General features: G+C 44.2%; 2 protein-coding genes across 2 annotated transcripts in view; both read left to right on the top strand.

Moving 5' to 3' along the window:
* The window catches only part of CZH18orf32 (chromosome Z C18orf32 homolog), a 349,853-nt gene that overhangs the window by 119,188 nt on the left and 205,847 nt on the right, over nucleotides 1–24,818 (top strand). The gene's annotated exons all lie outside the window — the stretch shown is intronic.
* Nucleotides 1–24,818, top strand: part of MYO5B (myosin VB) — a 143,149-nt gene that overhangs the window by 78,697 nt on the left and 39,634 nt on the right. The window contains 5 exon segments of the mRNA XM_075488783.1: nucleotides 5,848–5,959; nucleotides 7,167–7,378; nucleotides 10,017–10,173; nucleotides 12,469–12,708; nucleotides 22,257–22,496. Of these exon segments, the coding sequence (XP_075344898.1) occupies nucleotides 5,848–5,959; nucleotides 7,167–7,378; nucleotides 10,017–10,173; nucleotides 12,469–12,708; nucleotides 22,257–22,496 (961 nt within the window).

Below are 24,818 nucleotides of genomic sequence, written 5' to 3'. Positions count from 1 at the left end.
CCAACATCTAAGGTTGCAGGCCTAGGGAACTTCCATGGAATGGCCTTGCATGTCAGCCGCATTCCACCTGGGAAGCTTCTTCAATGCTGTACCTTACCTAAAAGTGTGAATGTAAGTTTAATTTCTAAGTCATCTCCAGCTGTTATCCCACAGTCTCCCACCATGCAGTGGCTCTGAATAACTTTGTCATTGCAGTCTCTCCAAAATACTCTTATTGTGGTTGTTATGTATGAAATTTATTGTTTAAGTATTTTTGGCATTTGTCTGCTTCCTCTGGTCGCTGGAGCTGGCTGTCAGATGCAGCATCTTTGTGTCAGTTCAGTATGAAATCACAGCTGCTAAATTCTATAAACATTAAACATTCATAACTGGAATGTATCATGGGCATCCTTGGATATACAATAATTTTTTAATAATGTGCTTTTAGCTGTCTTGCGGTCATTTCAGGGAAACAAAATCTATAAATTACTTTGGCTACCAGCAGTTCTCTTTGCCCACTCCCTCCACTCCCAACAAAGGTAATATGTAAATAGAGGGATTTTTTTCCCTTCGTTCTGCTCTTTGAATATATTCCAGATAATTTTGAGCCATGCCAGCCTGCATGTTTTAGAGGTAATTGAAAAGCATATCTGTTCTGCTGCAGTAAACAAAGCAAGAGAAATTTTCTCCCTGAACTGCAGTTTCTAAAATAATTTCATGTCAAATCTTGGCTCAGATATTCAACCTGCATGCCCCTGAACAGGCTTTGGCTCCTATAGAAAGATCAGTATAGTCCAGCTCCTTACTGCTTAAAATATTGATCCCTTCAGAGGACAGTACCACCTGGTGCTGGCAGGATTTCTTATATGAAGCCAGGTTTGCTCGGCAGACGGTCACTGGGATGGTCTTGGGTGATGGGGGGCGATGAATTTATTTACCCTTAATGGAAAGATTTTGCATTCAGTAATTTTAGGCCACTGAAAGAAACCATTTTATGGTTGTCATAAAAGCTTCAAGCTCTTATTATACTCTTCCTTTCAGCTCTTAATTTAGTGCTTTGCTGTAATCACCCTAAAACAATAGGTTGGAGATATTTTGGGCAGTTGCTGACTGCTTGGAGAGATGCTTTTTGGAGACTTCTTCAGGAGTCAGAATTTCACCCCTGGTTTCTTACCTGAGCCCTCCCTTTAATTGCTGTTAGAGGGCTGCTCTTAGGTTCGTAGCCCCATGATTTCATGCAGGAGCAGCCCCTTTGCTTTGCACCCAGTTGTAGTTTTGTGTAAAGCATCCAAATCTTGTTTTTTAAACCACAGATACAAGGCTTAATTTGTGGTGTGTTTTATGGCTTATTTCCTCTAATTCCTGTAGATCACAAAGAAATTGCTGGGTTGACCAAGTCTCCTGCTCCTGGCTGAGCCCTTGAGCATCGTCCTTGCTGCTCAAGCCCAAGGAGGTTTTTTTTTCACCAGCATAAGTTATTTTTCCTGTGTCCTTCCATTCCTTTTATTGCCTTTTCCTTTTAGTGACCTGTGCTGACTTCAAAGCAAAATTTTGATGTTTAAGGTCTGTTGTGCTTGATCTCAGCCCCAAGAATTCCCCCCCCTTGGGAAAGTTTGAGTAGTATCTGTCCAGTCCTTCATGCCTCCTCCCTCTTTCTCAGTTGTGCAGGTACAAAAATTCTCCTGGTTATAGCTCTTCACCTTTTCCACCTGTCTGGATCTTATAACTTGATAATTATAAGGAATTGTATTTATTTAGTGGCCCTTGGGGGTTTCCAGCTCCTAGCAATGAAGCGTGCCTGTGTTGTGTGGCAGCATCCTGAAAAACTGAGGTCTGGTTTTAATTTAATACCTGTCAACAAGTTGAACTGAGGTATAACCTTCCCATAATCTCTCCTGACCTGCTAAGCTGTGGGGTAACATGGCACATCTTTTGTCTCATGCTGGTAATTGCTTTGTGATCTAGCAGGAAGGAAATAAGTTTTCTCCTTTTTCCTTTTCTCTGCTGAAGATGCAGATGTTGAACCTAAAAAGAAAGACACATGTGCAGAAGACAGAAGAAAAAAAAAGCATGTATGAACCAAAGCATTGAGCTTCAGTATTTCTGCACCAGAGATATCTCCCTTGTAGGGTTGGGGCATCATGTTTGTTTCTCTTGAAGCACGTAGTTGTAAGCTAATTTTATACTGCTTTGAACCTGAAGTGGTTTAATCAGGCATGTTACATTAAACCTGAATGCTTTAATTGTTCCTTTTGCTTGGGAGGATCCTGTAACAGCACCTATGAACCCCTGCAGCTTTCTTTTGCTTGTGAACTGGGACTGCAAATATTCCAGTAAAACTCCTGATGGACCAGCTGAGCCCCAGCATGCCAGAGCTTTTGTCTTGATATTCTGTGGACAATAATACAAGCAGTGTGATCTCGGGACTGTCATGTCCTGTTAAATCAGCAAGGATGGTGAGAGTGCCCTCCCTGCAGCAAGGGTGAAGCGGTGTTGTGCCGTGGAGGTACAGCGTTTGGCTGTGAACCTCTGGGAGATGTGGATAGAGGACTACGGATGCCACCAGCCCAGCAAAACACCCCAACAGCACTCAGTGAGCATATTCCCTGCCACTTCCAATGTCTTATGTGAGACTCCTAAAAAGTGAGTTATGTTATTTATATTAAAGATGGACTTGAATGGAAGCAAGTGGAAAATCAGTTTTTACCACCGTGTGAAATGAAAGCAACAGGCTCTGATCTTATGATATATTTTTAAGGAATTTCTGCAGGTGTCTGACTCTTGTTTGAAAGCAGCTGCGGGATCTCCATCTCTGCCTTGGTGCAGGAAGATGATAGATTTTTCTGCTTTCTGCCCAGCTTGGACCCGTGGCCTCAGTTATGCGTGTTGCCTCTTTGCCATCTGCTCTTTGCTGGAGGAGCCTGGGTGGCACCTGCAGGATGATTTCCTCCAAATAGCAGCAGTTAATATCAGCCCCTAAACTGACTCTGGCAGGTTAATGGGAATACTCCCTCCTTCTCTTCCCCCCCCCCAAGCTCTCCCTGGCTTGAGTAAAACCTGAGCCAGGCAGGAGGTCTCCAGCATCGCGTGCTTGGCTGTGTGCCTCAGGCACTGCGTGCTCTGCTTCTCCTATTGGGTTTGATTTGGAGCTGCGTAAAGCCTCAGACGTGCTCAAAATGAAAACGGGTTTTATTTGCACAAAGCAAAAGGATTAAGGTGCAGGTACAAAATGGGAAATATAATTATAAAACAAGGTGTTTAGAAAGCAGAGAGGATGCAAGTTTAAGCTTAAACCCTACGTGACGTAAGCCCGTAGTCTTGCATAATCTTTGTGTTCGGTTTTGCTGTACCTCACCCCAGAGAGAGCTCCCCATTTTTTTTTTAGCGGTAATCCAGTACTTTTGGTCATTTGAGGGTGGGCAGCCTTGGCTGTCCAGCCCCAGGACTAGCCCATGTAGATAAGGATGAAATGTTCACTAAATATGGCTACTCCAGAGCTACTCTGAGCAATCTGAGCATGGGAAATCCTCTCATCACAATTTCCTTCTTGCTCCTGTCTTCAGGAGCCCTCCATCTTACCTTTTTCTTCAGGAACAACGTTAGGGACTCTAGTTTTTGCCATTCTCCATATTCTTTGCAAAAGGTGTCCAGGGTGCAATGTGTCCATGCAGGAATTGCGTGGCAATTCCCAGTACTTAGCAGTCTTTTTTTTTTTTTTTTTTTGCTTTCCCCCCCTTCCTTCTCACTGTAAACATTTTCTTCTACTGTGTTCTTTTAATTAGAGTATTGCTTTTAATCAAACTGGCTTTCCTCCCCTGCTGCATTTTCTGAACTGATGTGAAACTGTGTTGGTTGTGTATTTTGAAATGTGTTATATTTCTGGTATGCCTATCTTGCCAAATATCCCAGCTTCCAGCCTTTAAGAAGTTTGGTTAGAGATGAAGTATTTTATAGAGACAGCAGCCTTGAGCGTGGGAGTTGCTCAGGTGGTGTGATGTCTCACCAAGCCCCACCACTGCAAACTGGCCAAGTGTAAGGACCTGTCACAAGCATCGCTCTGGCCCTTTGCAATTTATTTTGCCTTTCTTCCCCCCCCTCTCTTAATCTCTGGAAGTGGAAAAATAGGAAGAATTGGGTGTAATAACACAAAAATAAAGGCATGCATGGGGCTACTGGGCTGAGAAGAGAGGTTTCTGTATGGCTGCTATTCGTACAGCGTGTGTATTCTCATTTTGGTGCTCCTGTGCTCTACCAGAACATCCATGTGGGTGAGGGTCAGACTCACAGATGGTTTCATTGAGTGAGGGCAGAAATCAAAATCTCTGCAATTCTCTCCCATCTTCCTTTGATGTTTGTTACGCATATTTTTTTGAAATAATAATGGCTGTACTTGACAGTGCTGGAAATGCCTAGTTTTTAACTAAAAAACTCGGGTCTTGAGGGGTCCATAACTCACTGTGTTAATTTGGAGAAGGCTGAAACTTGGCAGATGCTGAACCAATTTCAGTGTTAAAGGAGAAGCCGCTGCCCAAGCATTCACACACCATTCAGGGAGTTGCACACATACCACCTGAGACTTTAACTGCTAGGACCTGGGTCCCTTTGCAGCGGGCAGCTCCACTGAGCTGACGGGTGCCCCTTTTCGACTCCTCGCTCACACACACACTCACTCTTGGGCGCTTCCTCTCCCCTCTGGCTCGACCCTAGGTTTCCCGAAGCAGAGTCTCTGATACGACGTACGCCAGATGAATTTATTGGTACAGTGGTGAAAACAGCTCGAGTTGGGTGCCTCCGGAGAGGGACCCAGAACAAGGAAATCCCTGGGTAATTATACCCTTACAATCTAAATTCCCCACCCCTCAGGAGACAGTTCGGACCAATAGTAGTATTTGGGTCTGGGGTCTTCCCATTCTTCATTGGGCCCTTTCATTGTCTCTAGGCAGGCCGATTCTTCTCTTAGCAGAAGCTGCAATCTTAGAGATAAGGTTGAAGCCTCCTTATCTTTCTGGTTTGCACTGGTTTCAGGGGCCTTCCTTTATGTAGCCAAGTAAAAGTTCAGTGCATGGTCGGTGGATCTAGGTGAAAGTTCTTGTGGCCTAAGACTTCAGCAAGCCTTGATACTAGTGCTAAAGTGACTACTACAACATCAGGATCCAGTCTGCAGGCTCTACATCTAACAGCAGCAGCAGGAGATTATATTTCCTAGCAGTAAGATACAGTGCTCTAATTCCTTCAATTAGTGTTGCGTGTTTGGAAACTTTACTGCTGGTGACAGTGAGGCATCTTCCAAGTGGCTGCTTAGTCTTTTTGGAATCCAAAGATTTTGTGTTTGTTTTAAGGGTCTTGGCCACAGACCTCAACATGGAGTGATTAGTGAATTGATTCAAATTAACACTCAACAGAGTTTGGAAAAGCAAAATAAGGAAGAGTTTCTGTTTGATTAATTCTCTTTCATCTTATCGAGATTGCTTTTTTAAAATATTTTGGCCAAATCGGGAGATCCATGATCTCTTCAAAATTAGCATATCCTTTCCGAAGGGAACAGCGTTGTTGCATTTGACTGGTAAAATGCAGCAGCTTGGGAAGCACATCAGATGGAGTGAAAACAAGGTGATCTATGGCCTTTCTGTTCCAGGCTAGAAATGCACTGATAAGGTCATTCAGTGGCAGGGGAGGGCTGAGACTGGGGGTCAGGTTTGAGGTGTGACCTAGCTCCTTTCAGGTGGCTTCAGTCTGTGCTGAGGGTAGTGGTGAGAGATCCCTTGGTATATGAGTTTCATATTTTGACTCGTCTATGACTCCAAACACTTTATTTTAAGGAAATAATGCCCAGCATGCAGACTAATCCTGTGTATGCTTTGCTTTCAGATGGTCCTACCATGACTTTTTCAATAGATATCGTGTTCTTATGAAAGAGAGAGACCTCTCTAAGAACGACAAGAAGCAGATCTGTCAGACCCTGTTGGAAGACCTCATTAAGGTGAGCTGGGACCAAATCTTTGGCAATGACTTTTACATCATGGAAGCTCGTGGCTTTGATATGATCTGAATTGGTCTTTCTGCTCCTACTTCACCTGCTGCTTGTGCAGGTGCTTATTCAGCCTAGGCAGCCTGGGGCTTTTTCCAAAATGAGATAGCCTCGCAAGGAGGCAGCGAGAGCAAACGTGACATGGGATCTCTTAATTGCAGTCAAGCTGAACATACCATTTCAGCGCTGATGAAGTCCAGAGTTTCTTATCACCAACTGTATGTGAACAATTGGCCATCTCCAGAAAACTCATGCCTCCGACCCCTCCTGCATTTTGGCTAGCCATAGCTGGAGCACATTTTAGAGGTCCAGCTTTGGATACTGTGTACAGCGTCATGAACCTTAGTCAAAGTTGGTTCTGTCACCCCATCATTAAATGTCTCTTTGCACAAATGAGTAAGAGAAAAATGCAATAATTGCCCTATCTTGATGTGTGGGAGACTTTTAATAGCCACTAATATGTAGAAAAAGCATCCTATAGATTGGGACTTTTTCCCCTTATATGTATAAGCAAATAATAAGTCTTTGCCACCCCCCTTACCAAAACCTTACTACTCACTCGTGCATTATTTTTAAATTGCAAGTGTGCGCACAAAGGTTTCTTCCTGTTGTCTTGCTGTTGAGGAGCCCAGAATGTGCACAGCATCTTTGCCAGGTTTTAATTTTTGATCCTTGTTTTCCTTGTGGGATTTTGAGGAATTTACTCAATTGGGTTCCTCTCTGCAAAAGCTGTTCTCCTTATGCACCAAGTGTTTGTCTTATCTGCAAATGGCTCTGCAGCTGTAAGCCTTAATCTTTTCAAGACAGACATCTTTTCTTGAAGTCCTCTGGTGTTGCATTGCTCTATTTAACTTAACAAACAAACAAAAAAACCCAAAACAACTAAAAAAGCCCAACCAACCAAAAAACATTCAAAATTTGTATAAATATATGGAACTTAAGACTGAATCCTAGTGCTGCATTCCTCAACAGGTATATGGAAGCTCAAGTAGTTTGGAGTCTAATAATACCTTCATCACCCAGTTAAGAAGAGATGTGAGCTGAGCTGATAAATTTGATTCAAAGTGGGTTTTTAATCTGTATCTACTGAGCAACATAGACTGAAAAAAAAAAAAAGTTTGCCTTAGTTAAATTTAGTTTCCTTTATGCTTTTGAAAAGGATCCAGACAAGTTCCGGTTTGGACGTACCAAGATCTTTTTCCGTGCAGGCCAGGTGGCATATCTGGAGAAACTGCGAGCAGATAAGTTCAGAGCTGCCACAATCATGATTCAGAAGACAGTGCAGGGCTGGCTGCAGAGGGTCAAGTACAAAAGGTTGAAACAAGCTGCAATTGTCATTCAGTGCTACATGCGTGGGCACCTGGCGCAGAGGTGGGTCCTAGGAAGCCCTCTGAGGAAGGGCTAGCTGGGAGGTCAAGTGGAAAAACACTTCTGGGCACTTGTATTCTCCATCTGTTCCATCTTGTAGATCTTATACTTGGGGGTTTCATAGGAGAAACATTGAAAATGCTCTGCACGGAGTGTTGCCTTTCAGCCCTGTGAAAACAAGACCCATTTTGTGCACGTAGGTACCACTATGGTGAAAGTTTCTGTGCTAAAGTCAGGACTCATTCCTGGCCCCTCTCTACAGCTTTATTTGAGGGCAAGAGATCAAAATTCTTTGTCTCAATTTGATTTCATATCTGTATTGATTTAATTTCTAGGTGCTGGGCCAGGGCCAGAGCATAGGCAGCTAGGCTGTAATCAGATGACTAAAGTACTCTGAGATATTTAGGTGGAGGTGTTTCACAGAACTAATATTTTTCTGGGACTACCTCTGGCAAAGGGCATTTGGATCAGCCAGTGAGCACTTTGTTAGTTGGTATGCGCTCCTCTTCTGCAGAGACCAGATTTGTGCCTCCTTGGTATCCAAGGGGAGTTCTCAGAATTGATTTGCTGTATCCTTTGTAATGAGAAAAATCACTCCAAAACACTGGCAGTGGGGCTATTTGCAGCAGAGAATAATAGAGCTCAATGTTTAACTCTGTGTGCAGGAACCTCAAGCTTCCTTGTGTCGGTGGCTTGCTGGGATTTCTGTAGATAATGCTGCACTGGAGAATAGGCTGCTGGTAGCAAATGTGGGGTGGGTGTGAGGGAGCAGTAAAGCAATGTAATAGCATCCCAACACACAGGTCACCTTGTATCTTGTGCCCCTTATTTGTGTCAAACGCTGCTGTTCTCCTGCATCTAGCCAAGCTGGCTTCAGGCACTTTGCAGATAGGAACAAGGAGTAGGTTTAGGTCCTTTCAGCTTTGTTTCCCTCCTTGTTTTCTGCTTAGAGAAGCTGTGGTGTGTTGGCTATGTTGCTTAGTTTTGAGCAGCTATGTTCTCCCTGACTCTGGATTAGTATCTGTCCATCAGAAGTGCTGCTACCTAATCTGCAGCCCAATTAACTCTGCTTGCACTTGGGCAACATGAGATGCTGCCTGCCTGCTACAAGGCTCCTGCGCAATCACTTCACTCCTGATTGCTGGATGAATGTCAATTTCTATCAGTTATTGAAGCAACCAAAGGTGAAGAACTTCCATGTTCCTTCCAAGGATTTCTTCTAAATCATACTGTATTTTGGAAGAACATCAGAGATACTAACTGAATTTGTGGTATTATTTGCTCTTGTGAAAGGGATTGGCCTCTTGGAGAATCCAGGGGTGAGAAGGTCTCAAATGAGCAACGTTGGGCAGTTTGGTGACTTTTATTTAAAACTGAGCACAGATTTTTTTTGTCCCCAGAGGTCCAAGTACTTCTCTAGGCTCGTGCCTGCAGGTCCCTCTTGGCAGTCTTACAGCTCACTTGAAGACAAGGCAAATGAGATCTAAGCAATAAGAGGAAGGTTAAGAAAAAGGGGGAGTCGGTGATTAACTTTAGCCTCTCTGGTGGGCTCTCCATGCACACCTACAGATTTGGACTCTATGTTTACCTTTGCATCAGCCAACCATTCCTCTAAGGAGGGGAGGAGGAATCCCCGGTGATGTTGAAGTGACGGGGTATGAGCTAAAAGAGAGGCTGGAAGCAGATGTGCAGAAACCATCTGCTGCAGTGTTTCTTCAACATGATTTTTCAGTTCACCTCTTTGTGCTGGTTTCATAGGGATGGATGTCATCTGAATAACTGCTTTCTCCTCCTTTTGAAAACAGACCATCCCTTGTCCTTTTTAGTAAGCTCTGGTTCGGTGAGTCCTAATGAGAAACCATCATCCTTGACAAAGAGAATAATATATAAGCCAATCTGATATGGCTCTTATAGTTTTGATATGCTTTTCGCAAAATAAAGAAGTGAATCAAACATCTATATAATGCTTCATGCTGAGAGCAATAAAAGAATAATAAATTCAGCAAAACAAACTAATTATCAAATGAAATGGAGGTTTTATGGGCATTTATTAACCTGTGTAACAGCAAATTGAACATGAATTCAGTTGGAGAATGGGAACAACATGGCACAGAGTTGACCACATCCCTCATCATTTACTCTCTGTGAATTGCTTGGGGCTCTGCTCATGAATGTTGCCAAACCAGTGCACACTGGTTTAAATGTCAAATCAATTTGCGGTTGTTTTCACTGAGTTGGTAGATACCCTGTGCAATGCTTGCTTTTTATAGTTAGGGAAGTGATGGAGCCAACCTTGAGCGTTGATTGGCTTAAGTACGTAAGGCAGAGAATTCAAACCAAGGGAAAAGCTGGAAAATATTTGGTTTTACTGGTGTTTAGGAATAATGAGGTGTGTTGATTCCTGGTTCCAGTGCTCCTGGGTTCCATGGACACTGTCTGATTGCATACATGTTCCCATTATTCTAATGGAGACATGCTATCAGCTGCTCTTTTCTTAGCCCTACTACTGGGATGATCTTTCTTAAATACCATCAAGCTACTTTTGGACAAAAGGTTTTTCTCTCTGTCCAGTTAAAAACTTACTATGACAAAAAAAAGGGGAGTTCAGTTTTACTGCTAACCTTTTTCCTGTGCTTTGCAGGCTTGCCCAGCACCTGAGGAGGATGAGAGCTGCCATCATCTTCCAGAAGCAGTACCGAATGCTGCGGATCCTCCGAGCTTTCCAGAGGGTCCGCCATGCAACCATCACCATTCAGGCTTTTGCTCGGGGCATGTTTGTCAGGAGGATTTATCGCAAGGTACAGCTCCACGGAGTGTCTTTGCATTAGAAAAGAGTAGGAAGAGCCTTTATATTTACTTCGGCTGGCATAGCACGACAATGTATTTGTTGTGGCCGTTTTGATGTTTTACGAAGCCGACTGCCTCTGGTGTTTCTGGAGAAGCACACATTGACGGCAAGCATTGCCATTTAAAGCTGTGCAAGCAAAAATTATTTTGGGAGCAGCACCTCAGCAGAGTGGTTAAATGAAGTTAGTAATTTGGATGCCGGAAGGCATTGTAGAAATCTGGAAATGTCATTTGATCTAACCCATACTCTGCAAAAACCTCCCTGGCAAACCGAATCTGTCTGAGCTGTGCTGCAGGTGCCGTTTCCAGTATGCTAGGAAGACCAGTAGGGTCTGTCATGGAAGGCATCAAGTTATTTATTGATATAAATCCCTCCTTAATTAGTTCTCTCCATTAGCTTTCTGTGCTAAACCAGGAGCTGAAAGTAAGGAAGTAAAGGTTTGATAACAGCAAGTGATACAGTGAGAAATCGTCTGTCAGGAAACTGAGAACAGCTTTGGGGAATCTTCTGCCCACTCTTCAGAATCCAGCCTTACTTTGGTAGTCACCTAAATTTATGCCTAATTGGGTGGTCACGGGGATACTCGAATAAGTCAGAGGCTCAGTGAGCCAGGAGGGGAGAGCCTGCTCCTGGAGATGATGGAGGTTACCTGGACACCTGGTGACCTACCAGAGAGATCAGGGATGTTCTCCAAAACAGAGCAGCTGGATGCTGGTGATCAGGAATTTGTGCTGCCACTGCTTTTTCAGCATCTATTTTTTAAATCAGAAGCCTCTGCAGGGGAGGCAGCTAGTCCAGCATTTAAACTCTGAGATTCAAGGCAACCCAAAATCTTAACAAGGTGTAGAAGTTTGCTTGAAGGTCAGGCCTCTCAAATCTGAACATCCTTAATCTCTGGAGCACCTGGATATAGGTGTTGGATATAGGTGTCAGTTCAAGTGCATGCTCTCAACAACAGATGCAGGGCTGCAGGTGATGCTCCCTGGGGTCAGGGCATGCCCAGTGCCCACCAAGGCTTTGCTGTAAGGCTGGAATAGGTCCTCAAGGCAATGTAGTAGGGTTTCTTCTAGCTCTTTGGGCACCCCTAGCTTTCTCCATCTTTGAGTGCCAAGGCTGGAGACATACAGAGCTCATTTCAGAGTAACTCCTACTGCATCCTAAATTCACACAATCCCTTTATTCTGAATTAAAATTTGCAAGTGCAAAGAAAGCCTTAGGGTGAAACAAAAAATTTGAGAAGCTGATATGGTACCGTTTCTGATACAACTTATCCCAAACTACTAACAGCAAAGCATCTTGTAATCTTTAAATTCTCCTGGTATTTTTTTCCTCATAATACTGCAGTGTAGATCAACATAAGAAAGTTATTAACAACATGTTGGTTGTATCTCTTAATATGTCAGCCTTCAGTTTTAGAGGAAGGAATTGAACTGCCACCTCCTGAAAAGATTGCTGTAAATTTTGGGGGAGAAATCCAACGCAAAAGTGCCAGAAGTTTCACAAAACCAGATATCTAAGTTTCTAAAAACTGAATAATGCAAGAGAACTGGCTGCAGACTGTAGAAAGGACTCCAGGGTTTTATTTGAAGGTTATGCATATGATAAGAAATCTCACCAGGACAGCATTTATCTGCAGTATAAATTAGCATAATGCTAGGGGCAGAACACGGGGCGGGGGGATCTAAAAACCTGTTCTGGTGTGAGTTATATCTGATGCTGAAGGGACAGTAAGTTTATTGCTAAGTGTTGGTGTGTCTGTTAATGGCTATTTATTCTGCTAGCTATGGATCTTGGGGATCTGAGTAGTATTCTGAGGTGGAATGTATGTTCTATTCCATGCAGTATGTCAGCCTAGATGTCTCCTGTCCCCATTGAGTCTCCTAGTCACCAACTCAGGACCATATCCCCTCTTGTTTCACTGGCCAAGCAGATGTTGCCTCTTCTTAGAGAGCAGCATGGTTCTTAAGAGAGGACTGGATGTGCCCTGCATGCATAAGTTGAGGGCAGTGACTGGAGAAACCCCCCAGGAGGGGGGGCTGAAGTACCCCTTCCTGTCTATAAAAGAGGATGCAAAATAACAGCCTCTATCTCCAGCCATAGCCCCCTGCTCCTACCAGGACACTCCTGCTTGGAGGAGAAGCCCTTTCAAAGGCAGATTGGGAAGTGTTGAGTGCTATGTGGCTGCTGCTACCTTTGCAAGTGACTTATCTCCCTTGATTGTCCCATTTCTGCCCGTGTTGTGTAGATCCTTACAGAGCACAAAGCCACCATCCTCCAGAAGTACGCCCGTGGCTGGCTGGCCCGCACTCGCTTCTGCCGGGTCAGGGGTGCCACCATCATCCTGCAGTGCTACTACCAGCGCATGAAGGCCAGGCAGGAGCTGAAGGCGCTGAAGATTGAGGACTGCTCAGCACAGCACCTGAAGAAGCTCAACATTGGCATGGAGAACAAGGTGGCCCAGCTTCAAAGGAAGACCAATGAGCAGGTACATCCTGAGCAGTGCTGGGACAAGTGTGGTCCTGCTTCTGCTTTGCCTTCCTTGTGCTGTCCTTTCTGGGAAAGTTTTTATCTTCCTATGATGTCTGGGAAGGATGTCATGGTGGCGGCAGCCTTCTGCTACTGCTAGCCAGATGCTTGTAAGGGTGGGACACCACCATGGAAGTGCAAATACACTTGGATCTTGGGTCTCCACCTTGCTCTCTGAAGAGCTTGCTCAGTAAGCTGCAAAAGCTGTATTGTAATTGTTGAGAACTGCCCAGAAGGACTTAGAGGAGGAAGATAAAATGGCAGTTTTGAAAGCTGTTGCTTGAAAACCCAAGCCAGCTCCATGTGAGATCCCTATGTCAAACAGGCTTTGGCCATTATGCTTTCTGCTTTGCAAGCACTAAGGATGCAGAGCCTCTGCCACAGTCTGCTGTACTGAATCGTATGTCTTGTGAGTTGCATTACCTGGACAGTAAAAGGTAAATTGGATAAATACTCACTTCGCAAAGTAGTTTCAGCATGTTTGTGTTACTGGATGTAACTGTTCAGAAGTAAGAGCCATGATGAGGGGTGAGATGGCACGATGTAAGTGATAGATGCCTGTGTGGACAGCTTGATGGTCTTACTGTGACTACTTGATCACAGAGAGGTCTTCATGAAATGCCACCTGTCATTATTGAGCTGCAAAATAGTTGTTTGATTACACATGTAGAAGGAGGGTTTTCCCACCTACTAACATGAGTGTGCAAGTTACTCTGATAAATAGCCTCTATGTTACTTCCAGTGCTGTACAAGGACTTCAGGGAGGAGTGTAAGAAATGCTGAGTAGACCCAGTTGTGTCCACTAATTTCAACAGGGAGATTCATATTCACCTATATCCTTAAACTGTCCTTTTAAGGTGTGTTGGTTTCGGCTGGGATAGAGTTAATTTTCTTCCTAGTAGCTCGTATAGTGCTGTGTTTTGGATTTTAGTATGAGAATACTATTGATAACATGATGATGTTTTGGTTGTTGCTAAGTGGTGTTTACACTGGTCAAGGATTTTTCAGCTTCCCCTGCTCTGCCAGGTGCACAAGAAACTGGGAGGGGGCACAGCCAGGATAGTTGACCCAAACTGGCCAAAGGGCTATTCCATACCATATGACGTCATGCTCAGTATATGCGGTTCAACCAGGGAACCATCCTGTGTCGGTATCAGTCGCCCCTATTCACAAGAAGAAATCTTGGAAGCGAAGGTCAGCTCGTTTAGAAAGGGAAGATGAAAGAGCAGGGCCATCACAAGGAGAGGAAGAGGAAGAACTTGTGGATGAGATGGAAACCACCCGATCCCTATCCCTGACTGAGCTGTGAGATATGCGAAAATATTTCAGCCATCGTCCAGGCGAGCACATTGTCACCTGGCTGCTCCGATGCTGGGATAGTGGGGCCAGTAGCCTGGAATTAGAGGGTAAGGAAGCCAAGCAGCTGGGATCCCTTTCTAGGGAAGGGGGCATCGACAAAGCGATTGGAAAAGGGGCACAAGTCCTCAGCCTCTGGAGGCGACTCCTGTCAGCTATGAAGGAAAGATATCCCTTCAAGGAAGATTGTTGTATATCGCCCCGGGAAATGGACCACCATGGAGAAAGGTATCCAGTACCTGAGGGAATTAGCCATGCTGGAGGTGGTTTATGGTGACCTGGACGACGAGCAGTTATCCAAAGATCCAGTTGACGTCCAGTGCACACGACCCATGTGGTGGAAGTTGGTATGGAGCGTACCATCGTCGTGTGCCAACTCATTGGCAATACTGAACTGGAAAGACAGAGAGGGTCCAACAGCGGATGAAGCGGATAGTCACCTCTGGGAATACGAATAAAGTATCTCTTCCTCCCTTGTCTTGGCTGTGGAGAAACTGTCCCGGAAGGTCCAGCAACTCAAAGAGGATAGGTCCTATTTTCCACCTGTACGGACCAGTGTCTCGGCTATTAGGAGTCAGCATTCTGCTTAAGAGAGAGGATATAGAGGGTACACACCACGGGGCACCCTATGGTTCTACCTGTGTGTCCATGGAGAGGACATGAGGAAGTGGGATGGAAAACCTACCTTGACCCTAGAGGCATGGGTACGTGAGTTGCAAGGAAAAACAATCACCAAAGGGGGTTCTTCCAGGAAAATTGCTGCTCTGGTTTCCAGTGGACACTTCCCCAGACAGAGTAAAAGGGCTGATCTTACTCCTGATTTTAATGAAGGAGCTCCTGGCTCATATGTACAAGAAATGGGCAATGAATATTGTGACCAGGATTAGGGGGGCCCTGCCTCCAGCCAGGTGGAGGAAAGGGACAACAGGGTTTACTGGACTGTGTGGATTCGATGGCCTGGCACATCACACCCGCAGGAGTATAAGGCTCTAGTAGACACCAGTGCACAGTGTCCCCTAATGCCATCAAGCTATACAGGGGCAGAACCCATCTGTATTTCTGGAGTGACAGGGGGATCCCAACAACTGACTGTATTGGAGGCTGAAGTGAGCCTAACTGGGAATGAGTGGCAAAAGCACCCCATTGTGACTGGCCCAGAGGCTCCGTGCATCCTTGGCATAGACTACCTCAGGAGAGGGTATTTCAAGGACCCAAAAGGGTACCGGTGGGCTTTTGGTATAGCTGCCTTGGAGAAGGAGGAAATTAAACAGCTGTCCACCTTGCCTGGTCTCTCAGAGGACCCTTCTGTTGTGGGGTTGCTGAGGGTCGAAGAACAACAGGTGCTAATTGCTACCACAACAGTGCACCAGAGGCAATATCGTACAAACCGAGACTCCCTGAGTCCCATCCATAAGCTGATTCGTCGACTGGAGAGCCAAGGAGTGATCAGCAAGACTCGTTCACCTTTTAACAGTCCTATATGGCCAGTGCATAAGTCTAATGGAGACAAGTGGAGACTAACAGTAGACTATCGTGGCCTGAATGAAGTCACGCTGCCGCTGAGTGCTGCCGTGCCAGACATGCTGGAACTGCAATACGAACTGGAGTCAAAAGCAGCCAAATGGTATGCTACAAGTGATATCGCTAATGCGTTCTTCTCAGTCCCTTTGGCAGCAGAGTGCAGGCCACAGTTTGCTTTCACTTGGAGGGGCGTTCAGTACACTTGGAGGGGCGTTCAGTACACTTGGAATCGATTGCCCCAGGGGTGGAAACACAGCCCCACCATTTGCCATGGACTGATCCAGATGGCACTGGAACAGGGTGAACCTCCAGAACATCTGCAATACATTGATGACATCATCGTGTGGGGCAATACAGCAGAGGAAGTTTTTGAGAAAGGGAAGAAAATAGTCCAAATCCTCCTGAAAGCCGGCTTTGCCATAAAACCAAGTAATGTCAAGGGACCTGCACAGGAGATCCAGTTTTTAGGAATAAAATGGCAAGATGGACGTCATCAGATCCCAATGGATGTGATTAACAAAATAACAGCCATGTCTCCACCAACTAGCAAAAAGGAAACACAAGCTTTCTTGGGCGTTGTGGGTTTTTGGAGAATGCATTTTCCAAACTACAGTCTGATCGTAAGCCCTCTCTACCAAGTGACCCGGAAGAAGAATGATTTCCAATGGGGCCCTGAGCAACGACAAGCCTTTGAACAAATTAAACGGGAGATAGTTCATGCAGTAGCCCTTGGGCCAGTCCGGGCAGGGCCAGATGTAAAGAATGTGCTCTACACTGCAGCCAGGGAGAATGACCCTACCTGGAGCCTCTGGCAGAAAGCACCAGGGGAGACTCGAGGTCGACCCCTAGGGTTTTGGAGTCGGGGATACAGAGGATCTGAGGCCTGCTATACTCCAACTGAAAAAGAGATATTGGCAGCATATGAAGGGGTTTGAGCTGCTTTGGAAGTGGTTGGTACTGAAGCACAGCTCCTCCTGGCACCCCAGCTGCTGGTGCAGGGCTGGATGTTCAAAGGGAGGGTCCCCTCTACACATCATGCAACTGATGCTTTGTGGAGTAAGTGGGTTGCACTGATCACACAATGGGCTCAGATAGGAAACCCCAATGTGCTTACAGTGGTGGAAGCAAACACCGGATGGCTGGAAACATATCCTGTGCCCCATGCCACTGCCCAGAACACTCTCCTGGGCCTTGAAAAGCAAGTCCTATGGCGACATGGAACCCCAGAAAGAATTGAGTCAGACAAGGGGACTCATTTCCGAAACAACCTCATAGACACCTGGGCCAAAGAGCGTGGCATTGAGTGGGTATATCACGTTCCCCATCATGCACCAGCCTCCCAGAAAATTGAACGATACAATGGACTGTTAAAGACTACACTGAGAGCAATGGGTGGTGGGACATTCAAACATTGGGATACACATTTAGCAAAGGCCACCTGGTTGGTCAACACTAAGGGTCTGCCAATCGAGCTGGCCCTGCCCAATCAAAACTTTTACGCACTGTAGAAGGGGATAAGGTCCCTGCAGTGCACATAAAAAACATGCTGGGGAAGACAGTCTGGGTTACTCCTGCCTCGGGCAAAGGCAAGCCCATTCGTGGGATTGCCTTTGCTCAAGGACCCGGGTGCACTTGGTGGGTAATGCGAGAGGATGGGGAAGTCCGCTGTGTACCTCAAGGGGATTTGATTTTGGGTGAGAATAGCCAATGAACTAAATGGTATGATGTTAATTGCTATATAATACTGTATGTCATCTCTTTTATGGTGGCTATACCCCATATCAATGGTATTTCAGTAAGAATCACCCAGATTAATGAAGAATGAACTTTGCTGAAATCTAGCAAAGTGCAGCAGAGATGGAACCAGAACTGGCTTCAGCATGCAACAATCCGACACCACACACCCTCTCTCCTGCCCTGAAGGGCTGTTATGACAGATGGAGCCCAAAGTCATGGACTAAATGAACTCAATGGACATTTTAGAGGGGTGGCCCATAGACCAAGGGAATGATAGCTGTGTGTATATATCAAGAGACAGGAAAAGTGGTGGTGATTAATTGGAATGTATTAGAAAGGGTAGGACCTGGGCATGACATAGATGGTATAGAATAAGGGGTGGATACTGTCGTGGTTTTGGCTGGGATAGAGTTAATTTTCTTCCTAGGAGCTGGTATAGTGCTGTGTTTTGGATTTAGTATGAGAATAATATTGATAACACACTGATGTTTGGGCTGTTGCTAAGTGGTGTTTACACTGGGCAAGGACTTTTCAGCTTCTCCTGCTCTGCCAGGTGCACAAGAAACTGGGAGGGGGCACAGCCAGGATAGTTGATCCAAACTGGCCAAAGGGCTGTTCCATACCATATGATGTCATGCTCAGTATATAAACTGGGGGGAGTTGGCCAGGGGGTGGTTATCACTGCTCGGGGACTGGCTGGGTGTCAGTCGGCAGGTGGTGAGCAGTTGCATCACTTGGGGTTTTTTTTCCCTTGGTTTTTGTTCCTCTCTCACTCTCTTGTTGTTTTCCTTCTCTTTACAATTTTTTGTTGTTGTTGTTGCAGTTATTAAACTGTTCTTATCTCAGCCCGTGAGTTTTCTTACTTTTGCTCTTCTGATTCTCTCCCCCATCCCACAGGGCGGGGAAGGGTGAGTGAGCGGCTGTGTGGTACTTTAATTGCTGACTGGGTCTAAACCACAACATATTGAGAATGTTTCTCCTGCCTGTAAGTCAGGATACCTCCTTATTTGTAGTACCAGTTATTAGTAATTGCAGTTTATCATTCTGTTTGGGATGTATAAGGGTTCCTGACAACATCATGTGTGGTTTCCTCACAGTTTAAATCTCTCCCATCCCTGTATGACACTAGAGGTCCTGCCATGAAGAAGATGAGAAATGACTGTATGTTGGCTCAGATACTGCAGAGTCAAGACACCCAGGGATTTGCATTACTGCTGGCTGCTTTCATTTCTGTATTAATTGGCTGCAAAGCATGCACTGCAGTAGAGTCTGACTCTTAAACCGCGGTGTTTAATTTTAAAATGCCTGCTTGCATACTTAGATTTTGCAGACAAACCATAGCTTAGGAACGGAAAATCTTAGGCATAAGGTTTTGTATGACTCTTCACCTGGAGGGTATTTGGTAGAATTAATTAGGATGAGTCATTTCAGGCCCACGTATTTGGGCTGAACTTGTGCAATAAGCATGAATGTCTGTGTTAGGTCTGCTGAGCTGCTGGACTTGCTGGTGGAGCAGCAGTATTAAATCCCCCCCCCAGTTCTTAGCCATTTACTGCTAGGAAAAGCGTGGGGGTGGAACAACAAAGAAAAAAACAGTCTTTGGTTAACATTGGCTTTTCTGTTGTGGGTTATGAAAGCAGCAGAAAGGTCTACTTTGGGGAAGGAGACATGGAGAGCTTTTGAGTAGGCAGAAATAATGGGCTGGAGCTCATCTTGATCTCCCTCTGTCTTTGCACAGGCTGTTGTGAAGGACTTGCTTTGCTTTCTGTGTAACTTTTGCAGGAAAGAATTGCTGCTCTGTACTATTTGTGGTAGTCTGTCCAGTGAGCTAATTTTAACCATCATTTCAGGACTGACAGGTTTCCCTGCTTTGCATGTGCTCATGAACACCTTTGCAGTGGACTTTCTTTTCAGTGCACTGAATTTTTTCTGGCAGCAGTGAGTTTGTTGCATCATATTTTCTTTGAAGTATCTTGATTTCAGTCCTTGCTGCTCTATAAACAAGATCTTTTAAAATGCCAATTAACTTTTTAAGAAAAAAAAAAACAATTGCAGGTAACCTTGAGAGCTGCAGTTGTATTATTTTCTGACTAGCTGTGGAAGAAAATGTTTCTATTTCTGCTACTTTAGCTCATGCATGAACAGAGAGATGCAATACTCATGTGCCCCTGAGGAAGAGAAGATCTTTGAAAACATTAAAACCTATTATTGTATGTCAGCCTCAGCTCACGTGCTCTAGCATCCATAACTGGGCCTATTTAATTCAGTTTCTAAATCAGGTGAGGGATTTTTTGCATACACAAGAAAGCTTTATATCTGTGTTGCTGTGAAATATCTGCGCTGGACCACTTTTTTTCTATCCACATTGGACCACTTTCTTCTTTTTTTTTCTTTTCATTTAAGTGAGTTTTTTAAAAATGTGTATGTTGTAGCTGCCTGAGATGCTTTTAAGGCTGTTACCTAATTTAGTGTTATGTGTTCATGCAGCCAATATTTAGACGCACAGTGAGCTTCCTACACTGTCTTTGCAAGCGGCACTATCTCTGTGAGCATTTATTGTGAATAAAACTAGTTTGGGTAACAGTACTGATGACGTTGTTGTCTCTGCCATTGGTAGCAAAATAAACTCTAGATTGGTTCACAGAGCCTGGGTTGAAACCGGGACTGTCACAGCTCTGCTGGACTGGATAATGATTTAAAATAAAGCAAGTTCAAGTTTTATAGGGTCTGTTGAGCGATCTCTGATTGCAGTGAGGACCATCCATTTTGCTACAGGACAGTAAATGCGCTCTCATGTCTCTAGTAGCTAACAACAAGAAAAAGCATTCCTGTGCATTTATTTTATATCTGGATTGAAGTGTCATTTGGCTGGTATGTAAAATTGCATACGTAAACCTTGGGACACAAAGCCATGAAATGTTGTATGTTGGAGAATGAGCAGAGACTGGGGGAGCCTTTACAGGTGGGGGAAGCAGCAGCGATTTGTGAACTGGAGTGATTATTGCTGTTCTCTGTGGAAAAAGCTTTTCTCTCCAAATGTATCTCTTTGGAAATGGCTATGGTCACGCAGAAATATTAATTCCTTAATACCACGTGAACACTGAATTTTCATGTTTGCTAATAGTTCATTACAAGGGAGCAAAGGAAAAGATGTTGATGTCCCTCATTTACTTGTTTTTCCATTTGAGATGTGTGTTAATCTTGCTTCGGAGCGCTGAGTCTGCAGCAAGAGAGGGGTGCTTTGGGAGGTCACCTAAAGAGGGGCTAAAAGGATGATCAGAGCGATGGTAGAAGAAGCGATCCTACAAGCCACATTGGGAATCTACAAGAGACTAATCGGAAGTATGGGTGGGGATTTCGGTATCCACCAACTCACCATGCATTTGTACAGGGGTCTGTCAGGTCTAGAAGAACCTGTATAGACCTAGAAGATAAAATTCTCGACTTTCATGGGTATTTTTTCTTTTCCAGGCTGTAAGGTTCTTTGAAAACTGTGTTGTACAGGAGCTAATGGGAGCCTCTGACCCTATTACAGATATCACTCATACTTCTTCGCATTGAATTTTTTTTTTCTTGCTAACTTGACTCTGGTGAACATCTTAGAGGAAGAAGTTGCATCTCAGGATCTGTGACTTTGCACATTTACTGCTTATCCTGACCACTCAAAAATTGTATATCAGGACTTCCCTAGTCCATTGACTTTTTTAAATGATACATTTGTGTCTTAAAAGACTTTTGTCTTCTGGCTTGTTCACCTCAAGCTTTTCTTAGTCTCCACATGAACTAAAAACTTCTGGATGGAAGGAGCAGTTTCTCATGAGCTGGTGTGACTCTGTTGGTGACTAAAGCTCTGAGAAACAGCAAAAGGCTAAGTTGCATATTACCAGGACACTCATCTGGTCTGGACAACAATATCTTGCCAAATATTTTCCAGCAAGACTAGGAAAGTCCAAAACTGATATTTCTGATGCTCAAGTGAAATATCCACCAAAAGTCCCATTTAAGAAAGGAAAGCTTTTCAGATCTTTTGTACAATGAGTGATATGAACCCAGATCTTTAAAGGTGTATTGAAAGCTTTCAAAAAGGTAACTTTAAAGACCAGACTACATTTTAAATTTCAAAACAGTTCGTTTGCTCTCATGATTATCTACCTAATGTTAGCAAAGCTATGTGGTAGGCTCTTTACTGAAGCTCTTGGTCTGTTGTGAATTCATTGTTGTTTCTGGGGCTGGCTAATAATGATGATGTTTTATTAGTCACAATATAGTTCCCATTGACTTTGATTTGAACCACAAAAATCAAAGCTGCTGAATTTTCAGGTCTCAAAACTTGGGAGCAAATCATTGCTAAGTGCTTTAAAAGAGAAAATCTAAGCAAATAAAAAGATGATTGAGCTGGCATATGAATTAAAGCTGAGGTTTAGGGAGCTCTTTGTGCTCAAGGCTGCAATTATGCTACAGTGCATTGTCACCCTAGGCTCCTGCAGGCATAGGAGTCAAGAATAAAAGGATAAACCGCAAACCCGATATTGCAAACCAAAAAAATTGCAAGCCCATTGCATTAAGCAACGTTGTTTGGAAGCTGTAATAGAAGTATAGGTTTTTTGGTTTGGTTGCCAGTGCTATCACATGTTGTTTGCCTTTGCTTCAAGTGTAACATCAATTTAACAAATGCTCGTATAATCGTTACCAAAATATTATTGAGCTTTTGTCACAATTTTGAAATTTTTAGCTTTATGAGTTTTATTAGCATATGCATGGAAATATTTGTTATTGGAAGTTTTTTACCCACCATGCTCAAGGATTTTTTGATGGTTACTTTTGTAGTGCATCAGTGCATGCATTGATCTTGCTTACGGTCTTATTTTCTTCTTTTTGGAATGTTGGCTGCAGAACAAGGAATACAAACTTCTGAATGAGCAGCTCTCTATGCTTGCATCTGCCCACTCCTCTGAGGTGGAAAAGCTGAAGAAGAAACTGGTGCAATATCAGCAGAGCCACCAGGGTGATGGCAACCAGCTTGTCAGCTTGCAAGAAGAGATGGAGCACCTCCTGCTGGAGCTTGAAAAAGCTCATGGTGAGAGGAAGGTTGTGGAAGACAGCTACATTAAGGAGAAAGACCTACTGAGAAAGGTATGTGTATTTGTCACATCTTATGTTGTGTAGGTGGTCATGCTGGTGAAAGCTCACTCTTCACAAGTCTGAGGGGGAAAGACTTAATTTCTATTTTTTAATCATATTTTTTCTTTTCTTTTTGTCACTGAATGCCCCTAGAATTTGCCTTTTTAACCAGGTCATGGGGCAGCAAGGGCAGGTGGACATCCCTGCAGGAGCAGTGACTGCCTCATGTCAGGAGGATGCCCTGTCTCGATGCCTTTTGCACTGCCAACTATGAAGAAACTCCCCAAACCCAGACCAGTCTGAAATAAGGGCACTTGATAACTGTGGATATGCCAGAGCTTCGTGTATCTACGGTGATTCCTCATAGCATGTAATGCAAAATATTGGACAACCTGTCGTAGATGCTGTAAATATTAGGAGATGATGTCCTTCCTCAGCCCAGCTGGGTATTAGGACGTGAGGGTTCGGTTTCTGCCATGTAGTCCGTGGCTGTTGCAGCTGGTCATAGTGGCTGGTGTTGTAGCTACGTGCAGAGTATGACCTGCGTGGGGACCAACTCGTCCCTCCCAAGCAGAGGTACTGCTCCAACACCAGCTAGGCTGGTTGTTACAAGCCTTTATAGGGTTTGGAGCTGTGATGTGGACTAAACTTTTTTATTTTCTTCCCCTTCTTCATGCAAACTCCTAAGTTTTCTGGATCTCTTGAGGTGAAGGTGGCCCAATGCTGCCACCATTGTACAAGAGCGTTCTAGTGGGAGAAAGAGACTTCAGAGTGTAGAGGTTTTTTGCAAATAGTAAAAATGGACACTTGACACTGAATTTCTTTGGTCAGGTTCATTCTGAATAACCTTCACACCCATGCTCATAACCTAAGGTACTAAGGTATGGGTTCAGTTTCCTGCTGTGAATGCTTATGACTGCTCAGGTTAAATCCATGATCTATCTTCTGCACTGGTGGTTGAAGTGGTTTCTTTGATCCTGCTATTGGAAAGAACTTGGGGCTTTTCTACTCAGTGCGTTGCATAGAAAAAGCTATCTTGCAGCTGTTACTCTAGAATAGTGCTTTTTGTGTGACAACCTGAAGGTGAGTTGCTTTTGGAGATAAAAAGAGGTCTGGGATTAGCTGCATTTTAATTATGGTGAAATAGTGCCCAGATGAGGCTCTTCTAGGGCACTTCACTCAGCAGCACCTGCCCTGGCCAACCTCCCCTTGTGGGTAAGCCCTCAGATGGTGGGTTTGGGTGAGAAGCTGTGGAGACTGTGTGGTCAGGATAACTTAATCTGAACAACTAGCATAGCTGAAATGCTTTTTTGGGAGTGCTTCTCAAAAGGGCATTTGGCCTGTATGTGTGTTGTCTCTCGGCTGGACCAAGAGCTGTCAGAAAAGCAGTTACTCCGCTCTTTGCGCATGTATTGCACCCACACAGGGACGTATGGAGTCAGTGATTTTCCTTTCTTCAGCACCAAATTAGAAGATCCTTTTTGGCACAGGGCTCAGTTCATTAGCTGGCTGCAGTACAGGCTTTTAGAGCCTGAAAGGATGCTTTATTTTGAAGGTGATGCAGCTGGGGAAAAACTGCTTCTCTTTGTTCTTGATTGCAAATCCCCTTCGAGCACTCAAAAGAAAGGTTGATTTAATGACCAAAGAAATGCTTTCAAAAAGTATGAAAACAAAGCAAAAGCTTTCCCTTGTTGTAGAAGTGGCTACAGCAGAGCAAATACTGTGCACTTTACCATGACAATAAATGGTTTAATTATAAAACATTTCTACTGAGCAGTGCAGGCTCCCATTTCTGACATTAGCTTTCAGTTGCTCCCTTTGGTTCCTCGTCAGTGGGAAGACGGAGAAGACCTGTTTCCTTCCCGGAAACATTTGTTTAGCCAAAACACTTTCTGAGAAAAATTCTGATAGAAATTTTTGAGTAGTTCTAATAACTACCAAAAGTGTGGGGAGTGTTGTGAAACTGAATTCAGGTGTGAGAAGCACTTTTCACCTTCAATAGCAAGACTGCACCGTGGTTGTGGTGGGATGCACTTGCTTTGGAGATGATACCCAAAGTCATCAGATGCTTCTGAGTGAGACTGAGGCGACAGCCTTAATTTTATTGACTTGAGCTGGGGCTGCAGCTTCTGCAAATCCATATTAGTTATGATTTTGTTACTGAAAAAATGTCCTTTAATCTCTTCCTCATAGCTTTTCTCTCCAACTCCTTAATTTTAGAATAGCTCTTCTTATTCTATTTTGTGATAAAGTTTAAAACATGAGATATGGGTGAGTACCAACAGCTCTTCCTAGGGCTTTCGGTAGCACCTAATCTTCTCACTTGGTGAGCTA

The sequence above is a fragment of the Mycteria americana genome, assembly GCF_035582795.1.
Source record: "Mycteria americana isolate JAX WOST 10 ecotype Jacksonville Zoo and Gardens chromosome Z unlocalized genomic scaffold, USCA_MyAme_1.0 Scaffold_18, whole genome shotgun sequence".
Taxonomy (NCBI): Eukaryota; Metazoa; Chordata; class Aves; order Ciconiiformes; family Ciconiidae; genus Mycteria; species Mycteria americana.
The sequence above is the reverse complement of the archived record's forward strand: the minus strand, read 5'-3'. Positions and strand labels throughout refer to the sequence as shown.